The following is an 18,474-nucleotide window of genomic DNA, read 5'->3' as shown; positions in this document are numbered from 1 at the left end:
ATAAAATTATGTGTGTGTGTATTTTCGTTTGTTTGAGTTGCTGAAATAGAAAACAGAGCCTTGTCCATGGTAGATAAGTGCTGTACCACTGAGCTATGTTTCTAGCATGTTATTACTTCTTTAAACATTGCAAATTTTTATAGTTATTTAAACCGGGGAGTCTCAGAATATTGATTTCTGGACTAAACACATCTGTACAATTTTTAATGGTTCATATATACATACATTTTAAAATTAATTTTTTGGGCATTTGTATTTCAATACTAGCAAAAGATGCAGGTATGGGCTGGACATGTAGAGCACTTGCCTGGGACGTGTGAAGCCTCAGGTTTGATTCCCAGCACTAGAATTAAAAAAACAAGTCAGTATTCTAAGATTCTGAATTCTGTAGATTGTACTTTTTTTTCCCTCTCTTTTTTTTTTAATTTTTTATTGATTATTTAAAGCATTACATAGCTCATGATATATCATCTTTCATACATTAGACTCAAATTGTGTTTTGAACTCCCATTTTCACCCCAAATATAGATTGCAGAATCACATCTGTTACATATTCACATTTTTACATAATGCCATATTAGTGTCTGTTGTATTCTGCTACCTTTCCTATCCCCTACTATCCCCCCTCCCCTCCCCTCCCCTCCCATCTTCCCTCTCTATCTCCCCTGCTGTTGTTCAATTCTCTCCCTTTTTTTTCCCTCCCCCTTGCCCCTCATAGCCTCTTATAATTTTATGTATCCTTGAAGGTCTCCTACCATTTCCCTCTGTTTACTACTAAGATTTTGGCTGTTTATCTTAGTTTCTAAATTAAGACAACATTTTAAGTGCCTCCTATCATATTATTATTGTATTTATTATTAAAATTGGACATATTTTTTTTCCTAGTGGAAAAGAAGCCTAAGAAATAAAGTCATCTCTCTAGACCATAAAAATAAAAAAAGTGTTCGTGGGCATCCTGTCACTTCTAAGTCATCATCGGAAAGGTAAGATACCAATGTGTGAATGAGTGTGATATAAGATGGCTTGTACTACAGATAGCATGACCAGGAGTGACTCGCTGAAGCTTTATGGGATTCATTCACCACAATATTTAAAACAGAAGGGTTGAACTCAATGAGGTTCCTTCTAACTTCTAACTTTCTATGGTTGTGAGTCATCTTAACTCCTTGTTTTTCTGCATTTGGAACTTCTTGATAAGCTTAGCTGATAAAGCAAAAGGTATATGTAGAATAATAAAAATTCTTGATTCATCTCTGATCAGTAATGAAAAAGATACTGTATTTAGAAATTATGATCCTGTAGTCATAGTGTTAGTGAACTATTTAATATTAGAATTAAGTATCAGGAGGACACACATTATAGTTATTTTCAGAAGGAATTCAGAGCTTTTTTGGATTGGACATCAATAAATGATTAGAAAGTTGTTATTTTAAAAAAGGGTATTGAATTTTCTCTTTTTAGCATAGTGAGTGAAAAAATGTAGCAAAGTAAAAACTATAATTATTGAAAGATCACACAAATTTAGAAGACTAAATGGAGTCCCTGAATTTATGCCAGAGTACTTCTATAAGCTATTGAGTTCACATCCCCTTTCAAATAAATTGTCTGTAGAAAATACAAAAATATGTCGGTGACTCCATATCATTTCTATAAACCTCTTGACCTACTACTATATGGTGGATGAATTGTCAAGATGAAAATATCATTACATCTGTAGGTATAACAATGATGACTTGATCCTTAAAATATGAACAAACTCAGTTGTTTATAGATTATTAAGATCACATCAAAAATTTTATTTCATGGATCCTATATTTTCATTAAAAAGTCAAGCCACATTTTCTGAAAAGTTTGTCTATACAAAGTTGTTTAATTTTTATGGGAAAGAAATCCTGAAAACCTTGCATGGCTCAAAATTTATTGAAGTCTTATCTTTCCATAAGGATGACTATAAAGTTGTGGGGACAGGTTCTTTGAGGATATCAAGTCAATAACCATCATATTATTACTTTAATATTGCTTTTCTCCCCTGGCATTTTATCTAATATCTTTCAGTTTGTTTTCTCCTAAATTATCAGCTAGCATAAAACTGCAATTTTTGGTCTTCCTTATAGAGTTTATGACATCTGACTACTATTCCTGAGGTAATAATTTTCAGGTATGTTATCAGAGTTAGCACTATAAGGTCCTATTAATATATACCTAATGACAGAGAAGATTTAAAAGATTTTAAAATTCAATAGCAGTAGGTATTGAGATAGAAGTATAATAATGACTTTAATACATATTTTTAATACATATAAATAACAGTATGTTAAGATGGTCCTGACAGGAAAATGGATTTTTTAAAACTGGTAAAAGTGATATAGCCAATAGGCAATAGTTTATCAGATTTATACTTTACTCAGCTGGCCAGCTTTGGAGAAATGGAATGTGATTTAAAATATATATATATATGTGTGTGTGTGTATATATATATATATATATACACACACACACATATATATATATATATATATATTTAGTTGTAGATGGACCCAATATTTTTATGTGGTTCTGTGCCTCATGTGTGTGAGGCAAGTGCTCTAACACTGAGCTACAACCCCAGCCCTGGAATGTGATTTTTGACAGATGTTTAGAATTTAGAGTGCTTTGTATTATTTTAGAATTTGTGCCTGAAGCCTTTATTAACAATATAAATATATTAATTTAAATTCACAAAGTTGAAATGTTCATAAAGTATTTCTCCATGGCATTTGTAAGGACATATGCTTGAATATTTAAAAGAAGAATTTTTTTTTGTTGTTTTGGAAAAATCTCTGATGTAGAATATAAAGGATCTAAATTGATTTCCACTGTCTTAAGCCAGCAAAGGGCATTCTTTCTATATTTTACCCTTTACTGAATATTCTAGAACTTTTCATTCTTAACTTTTTTCTAAATTTTCTACCTGTTAGGCTCAGATAGATAGAATGTTTTGAATATCTAGAAACTGAGAACATGGTGAGATGTTTGTGTGAAACTAGGTTATGAGAATTAAATTTTTGGACAGAGGTAGGAAGTAACTTTGTTAAATAAAACAATGAATAGGGATGGGAAATTTTCATGTATTTGCTTCATAGCACAAGTGGCATGTGTTCATATCTGTGTAAAATTATTTTGGGCAGATTGAGTGTTTTTAGAAGACTTCAGTTTGGTTTGCTTCATCTATTGATCTCATTTTTATTACTAATGAGTTTACAGAATTTGGACCTATAGACTTATTTCTATTGTAATATGATATACTTATGAAATTATATATTTTTTTCTACTCTAGTAATTACTCCTTTGGGGGCTTTTGTCATATCAATCATAGAAAACATGAGCAGTATCATCAGGATGAAACTGAATACTTTCTATTTATAATTGTGGCAGCAAACACCTATTGAGTACTTACTATATATCAGGCATCAGGCTAAGCCTAAATTGTGTCATTTGATTTTCACATGTCTGAGGAGTGTAAATAGCTTTGGAATTATTTCTTAGTTGAAGAAATTTAGGACTCTAATTCATTATAATGTGAGGAATATTGTTAGTTTGTCTTTAGAAAACCTATTTTAACATTGGAGACTTAATTCTTTTTTGTTTTAGTCACACTATTATTGAGTTCTGCTAAGGTGTCTGAAATATTTTATAAATTGCTACTGTGTGCAGGGAAGCAAAAATAACAAAAGTACATCTGGAAAGGGAGTTAAATCCTTCGTGTTTGCATTACTTTGGAATTTCTAACACTATCTTTTTGCGTTTCATCTCATTTTAAAGATTATAATTCCTTTCAGTATTGTTTTTTGTTTACAGTTTTGTGTTAATAAAATTCTCTCATTTAAATTGTATAGTTAATTTTTTTTGGTGTATTTACAAAATTGTTTCACCATCACAACACTCTAGCCAAAGGTCAAAGAACATTTCCATCATGCCCCAGAATAAACCATTTATAGTCATCTTGAATCTTAGTGGTCATAGGCAACCACTAGTTTACTTTGTGTCCTCTTGGGACTTGAGTTTTTGGAGATTTCATATAAACAGAATCATAAATATATATGTTCTTTTGTGTCTGGCTTTCATTTGAGGTTATCCATGCTGTAACATATATCAGTACGTTGTTTCCTTTCATTGTCAAACAGTATACCATTACATTGTTAAACCACATTGTGTTTATCCCTTCACCAGATCTTGGACATTTGGGTTGTTTCCACTTTTTTAAAAAAATTGTTTTAATATGTATAATTATTTTTTAGTTTTAGGTGGACACAAAATCTTTATTTTACATTTATGTGGTGCTGAGCATCGAACCCTGTGCCTCATGCATGCTAGGTGAACACTGTACCACTGAGCCACAACCCCAGTCCTGTTTCTTCTTTTTTTTTAATTTTTTTTAGTTGTCAATAGACCTTTATTAATAATTAATAACCCCATGCCCCCTCTCTTCTCCTCCAACCTCTCTGCCCTGTCTAGAGTTCCCATGCTCCCCCTCCCTATCCCACTGTGAATCAGTCTCCTTTTATCAAAGAAAACATTTGGCATTTGTTTTTCTGGGATTGGCTAACTTCAATTATCATTATCTTCTTTAACTCAATCTATTTACTTGCAAATTCCATGATTTTATTCTATTTTATTGCTGAGTAATATTTCATTGTGTATATATGCCACATTTTTTAATCCGTCTATTGAAGGGCATCTAGGTTGGTTGCACAATTTAGCTATTGTGACTTGTGCTGCTATAAGCATTGATGTGGCTGTGTGTCCCTGTAGTATGCTGTTTTTAAGTCCTTTGGGTATAGACCAAGGAGAGGGATAGCTGGGTCAAATGGTGGTTCCATTCCCATATTGCTTTCCATAGTGGCTGCACTAATGTATATTTCCACCAACAATGTATTCGTGTTCCTTTTTTCTCCACATCCTTGCTAGCATTTGTTAATTTTTTTTATAATTGCCATTATGATGGGAGTGGGGGTGTGAAGTGGATTCTCAATGTAGTTTTGATTTGTATTTTCCTGATGCCTATAGATACTGAACATCTTTCATATATTTATTAGCTATTTGTACTTCTTTTTAATATATATTTAGTTGTAGTTGGATACAACACCTTTATTTATTTTATTTTTTAAAAAATATTTTTTAGTTGTTGATGGCCCTTTATTTTATTTATTTTTATGTGGTGCTGAGGATTGAACCCAGTGCCTCACATGTGCTAGGAAAGTGCTCTACTGCTGAGCCACAACCCCAGCCCCATTTGTATTTCTTTTGAGAAGTTTCTATTCAAATAATTTGTCAGTATGTTAATTTGATTACTTGTTCTGTTAAATTTTTTGGATTCTTTATATATTTTGGGTGTTAATCCTCTGTCAGATGCATACCTGGCATTTTCTCCCATTTGTGGATTGTCTCTTTACTGTGTTGATTAATTACTTTGCTGTGCCCAAGCCTTTTATTATAATCTGATCCCATTTATCAGTTTGGATATTTCTTGAGCTATTGGAGTCTGAAAGGAATCATATCCTGTGCCAATATCTTGAAGTCTTTCCCCTATGTTGTCTTCTAGAAGTTTCAAAATTTCCCCTCCAACCTCTCTGCCCTGTCTAGAGTTTATCTGTTCCTCCCATCCTCCCCCTCCTTATCCCACTATGAATCAGTCTCCTTATATCAAAGAAAACAAACTCTTTTATCCATTTTGAGTTGATTTTTGTACAGGGCGAGAGACAGGGTTCAAGTTTCAGTCTTCTGTGACTGTTCTGTTTTCTTAGCACCATTTGTTGAAGAAGCTGTCTTTTCTCTATTGTGTGTTTTTTAGTACCTTCTGGAAGATCAATTGGCTGTAGAGTAGGTTATTTCTGAGTATCCTTTTCTGTTCTGTTGGTATACATATCTGTGTTTAAGCAAGTACCATGTTTTTTGTTATTATGGCTCCAGATTATGTTTTGAACTCAGGTATTGTAATGTCTTCAGCATTGTTCTTTTTGCTCAGGATTGCTTTGGCTATTTCGGGTATTTTGTGCTTCCATCTGAATTTTAGGATTATATTTTCTAGTTCTGTAAAAATGTTATTGCTATTTTGATGGAGATTGCAGTGAACCTGTAGATTGCTTTGGGTACTAATATTAGTAGTAATTTTGCCTATCCATGAACATGGGAGGTCTTTCCATCTTTTTCAATTCTTTCTTCAGTGTTTTAAAAATTTCACTCCTTGGTTAGGTTTATTCTCAGTTATTATATATATATACACACATATATGTATATATATATATTTTTTTTTTGATGCTGTTTTTATTAGGACTGCTTTCCTGATTTCTTTCTTAGTGAATTCATTATTGATCTATAGAAAAGCTAGTGTGTGTGTGTGTGTGTGTGTGTGTGTGTGTTGGTTTTATGTCCTGATACTTTGCTGTATTTTTCTTACCAGTTTTAACAGTTTTTGGTATGGAGTCTTTAAGGCTTTCTATGTATAGAATCATATCATCTGCAAACAGGGGTAATTCTACTTTTTCTTTTCCTGTTTGCATACCTTTTATTTCTCAGTTGCTCTACCTATAGTTTCAAGTACTATGTTGAATAAGAGTGTTGAGAGTGGAACCCTTGCCTTTTTTATTTCTGATTTTAGAGAAAATGCTTTCAGTTTTCCCCTATTCAGTATGATATGGGTTATGTGTTTATCATATAAATATATATATATATATATATGTATGTATGTATATATATATATATATATATATATATATATATATATATCCCTTATATGTTGAAGTATGATCTTTCTATACCTAATTTGTTCAAGAATTTTATTATGATGGAATGTTGAATTTATCAAAGGCTTTTTTGGCATCTTTTGAAATGATCATGTGTTTTTTTGTCCTTGATTCTATTTATGCGATATATTATGTTTATTGACTTGTCTATATTGAGTCATTCTGCACCTCTGGAATGAAACCAATCTGATCATGGTGTATGGTCTTTTTTTAATGTGATCTTTAATTCACTTTGTAAATATTTTATTGAGGATTTTTGCATCTATGTTTGTCATTGATATGTGTCTATAGTTTTCTTTTTGTGTGTGTGTCTTTGTCCAGTTTTGGTAGCAGAGTAATACTGGTTTGGTAGAATGAGTTTGGAAGAGTTCCTTTCCCTTTTGCTTTATGAAATAGTATAAGGAACATTGGCTTTAATTCTTGACAAAATAGGGTACAATGTGATAATTCAATACATGTATACAATGTGTAATGATCAAGTCAGTTTAGATAGTATTGTCTCCTTAAATATTTATCATTTTGTTTGTTTTGCAAACTTTTGAACTCCTCTTTTACTTTTTTATAAAATATTTAACAAATTGTGGTTTGCTAGTATTGTGTTGAGGATTTTTGCCTTAGTGTTCAGAAGTGATACTGTTTTTTAAAAAATTTTCTTTTAGTGTATTTAGCTGGCTTTGCTATCAGGGCCATGTTGACCTTATAGAAAGAATTTTATTTAATTTTGATTTTTTGAATAAGTTTGAGAAAGACAGGCATTAATTTGTCTTTATTGTTTGGTATAATTCACCAACGAAGCCATTAGGTTCAGAACTTTTGTCAGGAGGCTTTTGGTTACTGATTCAGTTGCTTTGCTAATTATAGACTGTTCACAGTTTTAATTTTTTTGTGATTCAGTCTTGGTAGGTTTTGTGTTTCTGTGCAGTTCTGTTTCTTCTTGCTTATCCAGTTTATTGTCATAGTTCTCTCTTTAAATCTTCTGAATTTCTGTAGCATCAGTAGTAATGTTCTCACTCTTTTTTAAAAAAAATTATTGGAGTGTTTTCTCTTTATTTCTTATTTCTTACCCTATCTAGCTGAACTTTTGGTATTTTTTTTTTTTTTTTGTACCTGGAATTGAGCTCAGGGGCATTCTACCACTGAGCCACATCCCCAGTCCTATTTTGTATTTTATTTAGAGCTAGGGTCTCTCAGAGTTGCTTAGCACCTTGCTGTTGCTGACGCTGTCTTTGAACTCTTGATCCTCCTGTCTAAGCTTCCAGAGCTGCTGGGATTATAGGCATGTACAACCTCGCCCAATTATTTTGTAACCTTGTTGACCTTTTCAAAGAACCAACAGTTGGTTTTATTTATTTTCTCTCATTTAATTTTGCTCAAATCTTTATATTTCCTTCTTTTTTAATATTTATTTTTTAATTATAGGTGGACACAATATCTTTTATTTTTATGTGGTGCTGAGGATCGAACCTGGTGCCTCATGCATGGTAGGCGAGCGCTCTACCTCTGAGCCACAACCCCAGCCCCTATATTTCCTTCTTTTTGCTACTTTTGGGATTAGTTCATTTTTCTTTACTTGGTTCATTAAGTTGTAGAGTTATGTTGTCAATTTGAGTTTGATGATCGGTTCTCCGTCCTTCCCTTCCACCTTACATTCTTTCCTCCCTCCCTCTTTTATTGTTTTCCTTTTTTTGTGTTAGGGTTTGAACCTCGGGACTTAGAGATATGGTAAGTATGTACTCTACTACTTACCTACACCCAATCTCTTTCTCTTTTTCCTTTAGGTTCTAGGAATTGAACCCTGGGACACTTAATCACTGAGCCACATCTCCAGCTCTTTTTAATATTTTATTTAGAGACAGGTCTCACTAAGTTGCTTAGGGCCTCGCTAAGTTGCTGAGGCCGACTTTGAACTTGGAATCCTCCTGCCTCAGCCTCCTGAGTTGCTGGGATTACAGGTGTGCACCATTGCACCTGGCCTCTTTCTTATATTTTAAGAAATAAGAATGTGTGTAACTCAGTGAGACCCTGTTTCTAAATAAAATACAAAATAGGTCCAGGGATGTGGCTCAGTGGTTGAGTGTCCCTGAGTTCAATCCCTGGTACCTGCCCCCAAAAGAAAAGAATGTATGTATGTATTTATGATAATAAATTTTACCTTAACACTCTTTTTGCTGTGTCCCATGTGTTGATATGTTACATTTTTGTTTTCATTAGTCTCTAAGTATTTTCTATTTTTCCTTGTAATTACAACTTTGATACATTGGTTAACACTGTGTTGTTTAATTTACATAGATTTGTGGATTTTACAATTTTCCTCCTGTTATTGATTTGTAACTTCATCCCATTGTGTCCAAGATAATACATTATATGATCTTCATCTTTTTAATTAGATTGGTACTTAATTTAAAAAAAATAAGAGCTGGGAATGGTGGCACATGTCTATAATCCCAGTAACCTCTGGAGACTGAGGCAGTAGGATCACAAGTTTGAGGCCAGTCTTGGCAATTTAGACAGATCCTGTGTTAAAATAAAAAAAATTTTAAAAAAAGAAAGAAAAAAAGAGTTGGGAATGTAGTTCAGTGGTAGAGCATACCTGATTTCAGTCCCCAGATAAGATTAAGTGCTTACTTAGTATATTGCCTAGTATGACATAAGTGCTCAATAATAAGAAGCATGAATAATTATCATTATCATCAATAATTTATTTAGTCCACATTGAATTTTTGTTATTCCATTAGATTGTTTTTTGTTCCATAGGTCTCTCTATGAACTCTTTTTCCTTGCATTTTTTAAAAAGTATTTTTAATTGTAGATGGACACAAAACCTTTATTTTATTTTTTTACTTTTTATGTGGTGTTGAGGATCGAACCCAGTATCTCACATGTGTGAGGCAAGTGCTCCACCACTGTGTACCAGCCCTTTCCTTGCATTAATCAAACAGATAATAAGATTTTTTTTTTAATCTGTGACTTTAACTAGTCTTTACAATGCCCTTCCAGGTTCTACATATGTTGTAAAAATGTATCATACACAAATTTTAAAAAATGAGAGCCTTATAGACATCATGTAATTGGATCATATGTTTTTGTCCAGTCTGCTAAACTGTCTTTATATTGATGAGTTTAATCTATTATCTTTTAAAGTAGTTACTGAAAAGAAACAATTATACTTTTTTTTGTTGTTGTTGTTCTGGGTCTTGGCACTTGCAAATGCCAGCTACATGCATCCCAGCCCCTTTTAATTTTTTTTTAAATTTTGATTCTTAAATTTTGAGACCAGTTCTTACTGTAAGCCTTCTATATTTGGATGTCTATATCTTTTCTGAAATTATTAGGGAACTTTTCTGTTTTCTACGGCCTTACCTTTTTTTTTTTCTCTCTTTTGGGTAGTCCCCAAAGGGCAGATATTCCTTGTTTAATGTTATATAATTCGGGATATAAAGGTTATTTATATCCTGAATTATTTTTTAATGAATTATTTTTTAAATTATTTATACGTTTTCTTTTGGATCTCATTGAGCTTTTCTTTAATCATTTTTTAAAGGTGTGTGTGTGTGTATACACACACACACACACACACACACACACATGCATGCACGCACACACACATACATTTTACTTATAGTTAGACACAATACCTTTATTTTTATTTGTTTATTTTTTATGGTGCTGAGGCCAGTGCTTCGTACATGCTAAGTGCATGCTCTACCGCTGAGCCACAACCCCAGCCCTCTTTAATCATTAAAAAAAATTCTTTATAAAATATTTTGTCTCTATTGATTAATTTGGAGATCTGTTTCTAGGGATTTATTCTCTTTTGGGGGAATCACAGTATCTTTTTGTAAAATATTTTTTATGTTCCTACATTGAGATTTGGTATATCAGTTATCTCTGTCCCTTTTATGGGATAGCCTTTTCTCGACGGGGGATGGTGATAGCTTTTTTAGTAAGTGACTTTCTTCTGAAGAGGTATCTTGGGGTATTCATTTGTTTTATAGTGTTGACTTTGTTTCCAGTTGAATGTCATAGTGTTGTTTCCCCATAGCTTCTTTGACTATGATGAATGACTTTGGGCATGGTATGTTCTGTGGTTAGTTGGAAAGATCCACTGTCTCTGTGGGCCATTCAAGAGTGAGGAAACTACAGCATCTCAGGAAGGTGTGGTACAGACAACAGAGGGTGTGGGGTGGTAACCATGTGGCTATTCCTACACCTGGGTGATAGAGGTTTCCTGAGGCATTGTTGACAGTAACTCTTCTACTGGAAAGGTTCCTTGGCACAGGCAGCTCCGTTTATGGTGAGGGTCCTAAAGCACTTTTCTTCTAGCCAGTCAGTGGTGCAGGTCAAGATACTACATGGGCAGATGTGATGATGGGAACTGGAGCATCTCCTCCTCTGTGGAATTCAATCCTAGCCCTGATATCAAAGAGTAGTCAGATGAGGTGCTGGGACAGGATGATGGTATGAAACAAATAGATGTGGTGGTAGTGGGAACCTGGTGTTTGTCTTTGTTGCTTTGGTGGCAGTGTATGCTTGGGGCCTGGTTGGTGACTGCCACTACTGGTTTTTCTCTCAGCCTTGTATGTGGCAATGCATGCTTGGGGGTGAGATGATGACTGGAACTGTGCATTTTTAGCTTAGACCCCTTCAGTTGCAGTATAGAACTTAGAATGGGGCTGTGACTGGAGGTATGGCACAGTTCCTATTGGTTTGCTTTGGCCTCATGTTCCTAAGCCTGAGGATTCCAGAGCTGCAGAACAGCTCAGAGCTTTCTGCATACATCCCCGTGGATGGAGCAGCAGGAACAAACAGGTTTCCTCCTGCCCTGTCAGCAACAGGCATCTAAGAATGGCAGAGTCAGGAGGGCTGGCAGGAACTGTGTGTGTGCCTGCATGTCTGCATCCAGTCCTGGCACTGGTGCAAGTCTATACCCAGCTGTTGGGTACACATGGCTGGCCATGCCCTTTTTATCAGAAGGCAAGAAAGCACCCTGATCTCCTGGTTCTTGAGAGCTGCACCTTCTCTTCTCATTTGTCACAACTACCTGTTTCTTACAGCATAGGTCCCAGAGGTCTTTTTTTTTTTTCTTTTTGGTACCGGGGATTGAACTCAGGGGCACTCAACTGCTGAGCCACATCCCAAGCCCTGTTTTGTATTTTATTTAGAGACAGGGTCTCACTGAGATGCTTAGTGCTTCGCTGTTGCTGAGGCTGCCTTTGAACTCACAATCCTCCTGCCTCAGCCTCCTGAGCTGCTGGGATTACAGGCGTGTCCCACCATGCCTGTCCCCAGAGGTCTTGAGTCACTCACTCTGCTGGGTTAAGTTTGGTCCCAGGTAGCTATCCTCCAAGTCAGTGTAGTGGAATATCTGTGGAGTCCCAGAGATAGGAATATGCAGTGGTTTCTGAACCCCTAGTGCAGCATGAATTAATATAGTAACTCATTTCTCAGTATGGCTCCTGGCTGCAGCAGCTTAGGGGTTCACTGTAATATGATGTGAGATTCTTTTACAAAGCAAGCTGCTATACACATTTTATTTTACTTGTCTAGGTGGACCGTAAGCTTTTGAGGACTGTGGAACTTTTCAGTAGCTAGGATACCCAGCATCCACACTAATAGAGTTTGCCAGGACTCTCCTTTTCATCCTTACCTTTATGAAGAGTTGTCTGTGGAGTTGGGGTGGCAGGTAGCAGTGTTTTGGTTTTTTTTTTCTTTCTGTGCTGTCTTCACTGGACTTTAACTCTTACAAGGTTCCAGTGTTTTCTCACATTCACTCACCTCAAAATGCAGTTCTGTACTTGTTACTTTGGTTCTTTGTGGAGGAAGAGGTGTATGCTGGTGTCTCTGTTCAGCTATCATGAATCCCAAAACATGCATTTTACTTGTACATTCTGATGAGTTTTAATAGATGTGTACTCTGTGGTAACACCACCACCACTACAGTCTGTGGAACATAACTAATGCCTGAAAGACTTTTCATGTTCTCCTTCCCATTTGTTCCCCCAAGACACCCCCTTCACCACAGTCCCATGCAGTCACTGTTTACTATATGTTACTGTAGATTAGGTTTATCTTTTCTGAGTGGCAAATATATGGAAACATATAGTATGTTTAATCTTTGTGTATGGCATCTTTCTTTAAGCATAATATTTTGGAGGTTTGTCCATGTTGTTGTTGTATGTATAAGTAGTTCATTTTTTATTACTGATTAATATTTCATTGTATGAAAACATTGTATTTTATCCATTTACATTTTTTATGGACACTGGGTTGTTTCCAGTTTTGAGATTTTAAGAATAAAACTTTCTGTACCTGTTCATATACAAGTGCTTTTGTGGACATATTTTTATTTCTGTTGGATATCTAGGAGTTGGATCACTGGGTCATACGGTAAGTGCATTTTTAACTTTGTAAGAAACTGACAAGTTGTCTTCCAAAGTGATTGTGTTATATTACATTCACACAAACAATGTAGGAGAGTTTCAGTTACTCTACACCTCTGCCCACACATACCTTGTTGGCCTCTTTTATCTTCATTCTTTCTAAATAGGTAGTAGTATATTTCATTGTGGTTTTAATTGCTTTTGCCTAATGACTGATATTGAGTATCTTCTCATGTATTGGCCTATTTATTGTCTCAAAAGTGTAGACTCTTTTTTGCTCTCTTTTTTTTTTTAATGCCAAGAATTGAACCTAGGGGTGTTTAACCACTGAACCACATCATCAACCCTTTTTATTTTGAAACAGGGTCTCTCTAGGTTGCTCAGGGCCTCACTTAATTTTTAAGCTTGGCTTTGAACTTGCAACCATCCTGCCTCAGCCTCCGAGTTGCTGGGATTACTGGCATCCTCCCTTTAAGAATAGAATAAAACAGAACCCTTTATTTTGAATAACAGAAAAATAAGATTAATAACATTTTTTTTGTGTGTGCATATTGTCCTTTCATAAGTCTTTTCTGTAAAGTAGCCAATTTTTATTGCCCATTTTTTGAAGGTAAAAAAGTACTTAAAGCAAAATTATGAAAAAAAGAAATGAAAACAATGCTTTAATCCCAACTGTGTTTCCAGAGTAAAAAAGTAGGTCTCCAGGTCTCAAAAAAGTTTTTATCTGATTTATGAACTCAGATAGCCAAGTAATATAATTAAGTCATAATTATACATACATTGAATATAAATATAAATTACTTTGTTGAAAAACTTAACAAAATTTGAACTTTTGTAGAAAAATAATTCATGTTCGTTTTATTCATAGGCAAAAAGAAACCTGATTTTTTTTCTTTTCTTTTTTAAAAATATTTTTGTGCCTTATTGATGGACTATTTATTTATTTATTTATTGTTATATGTGGTGCTGAGAATTCAATCCAGTGCTTCACACATGCTAGGCAAGCGCTGTACCACTGAGCCACAACCCCAGCCTCTGAAACCTGATTTTTTCTAATGTAGTTATACTGAATTTTCCTGTAATTATAGATTTCCACATATATAAAATAGTGCTAAGGAGGAGATATATTTCATTTATTATTTTCTAAGAATGCTTATTTGGAAGAATCTGAATAAATGAATCATTTTCCTTATAAATGCAATTAAATGAGATGAAATGATTTAGAGAGTTTACAAAGGGACCTTTTAATAAATGGCCAATTAGATGATGCTAAGAAAGCCAGGGACAAATAATGGGAATGGTACACATGTTGTTGAGTCTGTTTATGTGTCCTTTACCTTTTTACTGACAAACATATAATTTACCAAAAAAAATGAATAAAGGTAAGCAGTTAAATGAATTACTCATTATCTTTAATATATTTTTATAAGGCATGTATATTCATTTAACCATTTTTCAGGTACCAATTAGAAAACTACCCCAGAAGTTCTAGCGTACCTTTGTAGTCACACTGCCTGCAAGGAATAGCCTTAATTGGAAACTTCCACTTTCAAGCAAGTAGTTACTTTTATTTTTCTGAATAGTACTGCTTACTAAGTATGTATCTCTAAGTACTTTTTGATAGTATTGCCACCAAAATGTGTAATCTTAAATGCTACGTTTAGATTATATTTTGCCTGGAGTGAATGCTGTTCTTAAGAATAAAATCTTAAGTTTCTATTGTAATATCCAATGAAATTTTGTAGATGTTGTAAAAATTAAAAATTTTTTAACCTTAATTATTTGAGGAAAAAAGACTGTAACTTATGCTGTACAATATTTTATTAACCAAATAATAGTATTTCAAACATGAAATAAATATTATTTAGAACATAAAATAAATATTTCCCCAAAGATGCTAAATTGCCCTTCTCACTTAGAGTTTCACTATTAGAATAATCGGTGAAATTACCAATGATGTGTCATTTTCTTTTTTTTTAATATTTATTTTTTAGTTGTAGTTGGACACAATACCTTTGTTTTATTTATTTATTTTTATGTGGTGCTAGGGATGGAACCCAGGGCCCCATGCATACTAGGGGAGCACTCTATGACTGAGTCACAACCCCAGCTCCGATTTGTCATTTTCTAATGTAAATTTTTATTTGGATGAATGAATAAAAAATATTTTTTCCAATTGAGTATTTTCATATTTAAAATTATTAAAAAGTTTACTATTTGAATAATAATTTCCATAATAATTGGGTAATTAGGTCATTTCATTTTTCCATTAGACTAAAAGTACCTTTATATGCTCTTAAAGTTTTACATATATTTTTATTTGGTTATTTAGAATTTTAATTTGTGCATTCATAAAACTTAATATAGTCTAATTTTACCTGTGTAAAATATCTACTCATTCCACTAGTCAATCGATAGTATATACTAGGTTAGCATGAACTATTTACTAATCCTTAAAAAATATTTTGCTTTATATATATAGTATTTGCTTAATATAGAAAACAGAAATAAAAACAAGTAGAACACAACTAGCAACCCTTAAAATTTAAGATAGGAGACTTTTAGATACCAAGTAACGTTCTGTTAAGTGAATTTATCATGATTTACTGAGCCATTCTTTTGTTGCTAGGCATTTAAGGTTGTGTTTAGTTTGTTTGTTGTTTTTTTCCCCTTTTCTTTTCACTGTTTGGGGATCCAACCCAAGTCCTTGTGCGTGATAAGCAAGTGTTGATCACTGAGCTACATACCAGTTTTGTTTACTTCTCTGATAAATAATACTGTGGTGAGTGTTTTGTGCATAAGTTTTTACTCCTGCATTTCATATTTGCCTTCATTTAGGACTCTAGACATAGCATTGTTTAATCGAGAGTGCACTGAACACATATATCTCTCATCTAGTTTCTCCATTTGTTAACATGTTGCCATATTAGGCATCTCTGAATCTTTTACACATATGTATAAATTGGTATCACATACATACATGTATACATGTACATATGCATAAACATACATATACATTTGGGGGGGAATCATTTGAATGTAAGTTGCAGACATCATGCAACTTCATCAAGCATTTTACTTCTACATACTTGAACTTACATTTCTGAAAAACAAGGACATTACATAACAACCATAAAACACTATCAAGGAAATTAACAATAATTTCATATCATCATCTACTATGAAGTCCACAGTCGGAACTCCCTAAATGTCCTCAAAATGTCTTTTATTAAATCTAGGATCAAATTGAGATTCATGCATTGTATTTTGTTATGATGCCCCATTAGTGTCAGTTTGGAACAACTCCTGCCTGTTTCTTTGCACCCCCATTGCCACTTTTGACTCTGATATGGAGGGTTTTCTTTTTCTTTCTTTTTTTTTTTTTTTTTTGCCTTAGCTGGGGAATAAACCCAGGGTCTCACACGTGCCAGGTAAGCATTCTGCCTCTGAGCTGTGTCCCCTAATCCCATGTCATTGAGTTTTGAAGAGTTCAAGTCAGTTTTCTTATAGAATGTCTTACTTTCTGTATTTTCAATATTTTTGTGATTCTTTTATATTTTTTGGCAAAGATACTTCAAAGTTGATATACTTCTTCTTTTTTAAAATACCTTGTTTTATTTGTAGTTGGAAATAATACCTTTATTTTATTTTTAAGTGGTGCTAAGCATGTACTAGGTGAGTGCTCTACCGCTGAGCCACAACCCCATCCCCTGATGTACTTCTTATTGTGCATATCAGGGGACACATAGTGTATGACTGTCTCAGTGTTGATGGTTCTGTGTTTGATCACTTGGTTAAGATGATCTCCCCATCATTAGTGCCATTTCCTTAGCAATGAGTAATCATCTATAAACTCAGTGCATTATTTGCATTGTGCTGACATCAAAGTGACTGGGTACTGCTGGCAAAACAAAAGAAACAGTATATTTGTAGCATTATTAATTCTTGATTATTAATCTCAGTGGAATTCCTTAACTATAAGACAGTCTTTTGTGCCTCTCTAGTAAACTTGTATTCCCCATCTTCACAATGATTATTTGAAACAGTTTCTCTTCTCAAACCTATATTCTATTACCTTTCATATCACTTTTAGGAAATGGTCTGTGTTGCTTCTACTTCCTAGAAGATGGAAAGGAGTGCCCCTTCTCTCATAAACCACTATAGAAGAGCAGTGAAGTATACTGGCAGTGGAATTGGGAGTGGTTGTGGATTTTATTTTCACCATTCCTTTTTCTGTTGTCTACCCAGTCACCTCAACTGTGAAAGAATTATCTCAGAGAGTAGTAGTAAATGAATCAATCAGTGTAAAATGCTTAGCAAAGTGCTAGATATATATTAACATGGTCAGTAAATATTAACTGTTTTTATACTGTTTCTTAAGAATCTTATTGTGGGAATTATTCTGTCTCCTATATCTTCAACTTTTCCTACTTCATTAACCTCTTCCCATAAATGATTAAACTTATGTAGATCTTTCCTATTTCAAATTAACTAACTAACCAACTAGTAACAAGCTAAAATCCCTTTCCTGTATACCACATCTTCAGCTCTTGTCCTATCTCACTATTTCACAGCCATATTTCTTAATATCTACATTTGCTGTATCCCTTGCTGCCTTTCTCATTTACTTATCCCACTGTCTTCTGGTTTTGTTGCTACAGTTCCATTAAAGTACCTCTGATGAAGTAAGCAATTCTCTCTTTGAATTAATTTTTATTCCTGTTTCTCCTTAGTGCTTTTATTTCATTGTCTGTAAAAAGATCAAAATGGTCTTTTAAAAATGCAGTTCTGATCTTCTAAAAACTAGTGAATTTCTATTATTGTTCATATAAAGTCTCAAATACTTAATATGGTCCACTGTGTCCTGCCTAATTGCCATTCTTATCTCATACACATTTTCTTTTCACTCTAAGCCCTTGAGCTGGGTAAATTGTTTTAATTTTCATACAAGCTTTACTGAGAACATTTGTGTTTTGTCCCCTTTTTTTTTGGTCTTTTTTCCATTTTCCACCTGTTTCCTTTGGAGAGTGCTTAGCCTTTTTTAACACATTAGCTTTAGGGCCATGTTCTAAGTAAAACCTTTCCTGATTTGAAGAGGTGTAGCATTTGAACTTCTCCTTCAAATGTTGTAATCACAGTTGTAATTAAATATGAATTGAGTTATTCTCTGGAATGTAAGCTCCATAAATGCGAGAATGCTATCTTGTTTATTGCTGATTCTAGGTCTTACTAGCACAATTGTTTTGCTTGAAGGTGTTCAATAAATATTTGTTGCATGAAGTATTATTAATTCATAGAGGTGTTACTCATCT

General features: G+C 33.8%; 1 protein-coding gene across 11 annotated transcripts in view; it reads left to right on the top strand.

Annotated features, from left to right (window-relative positions):
- SENP7 (SUMO specific peptidase 7) overlaps nt 1-18,474 on the top strand; it is a 146,644-nt gene that overhangs the window by 32,524 nt on the left and 95,646 nt on the right. For all 11 annotated transcript variants that reach the window (XM_081302647.1, XM_081302641.1, XM_081302640.1 and 8 more), the window contains one exon: nt 886-983. In XM_081302647.1, the coding sequence (XP_081158773.1) occupies nt 886-983 (98 nt within the window). The remainder of the gene's footprint in view (nt 1-885; nt 984-18,474) is intronic.

The sequence above is a fragment of the Spermophilus citellus genome (genome assembly GCF_964194105.1).
Source record: "Spermophilus citellus genome assembly, chromosome: 7".
NCBI classification, from domain to species: Eukaryota; Metazoa; Chordata; class Mammalia; order Rodentia; family Sciuridae; genus Spermophilus; species Spermophilus citellus.
The sequence above is the reverse complement of the archived record's forward strand: the minus strand, read 5'-3'. Positions and strand labels throughout refer to the sequence as shown.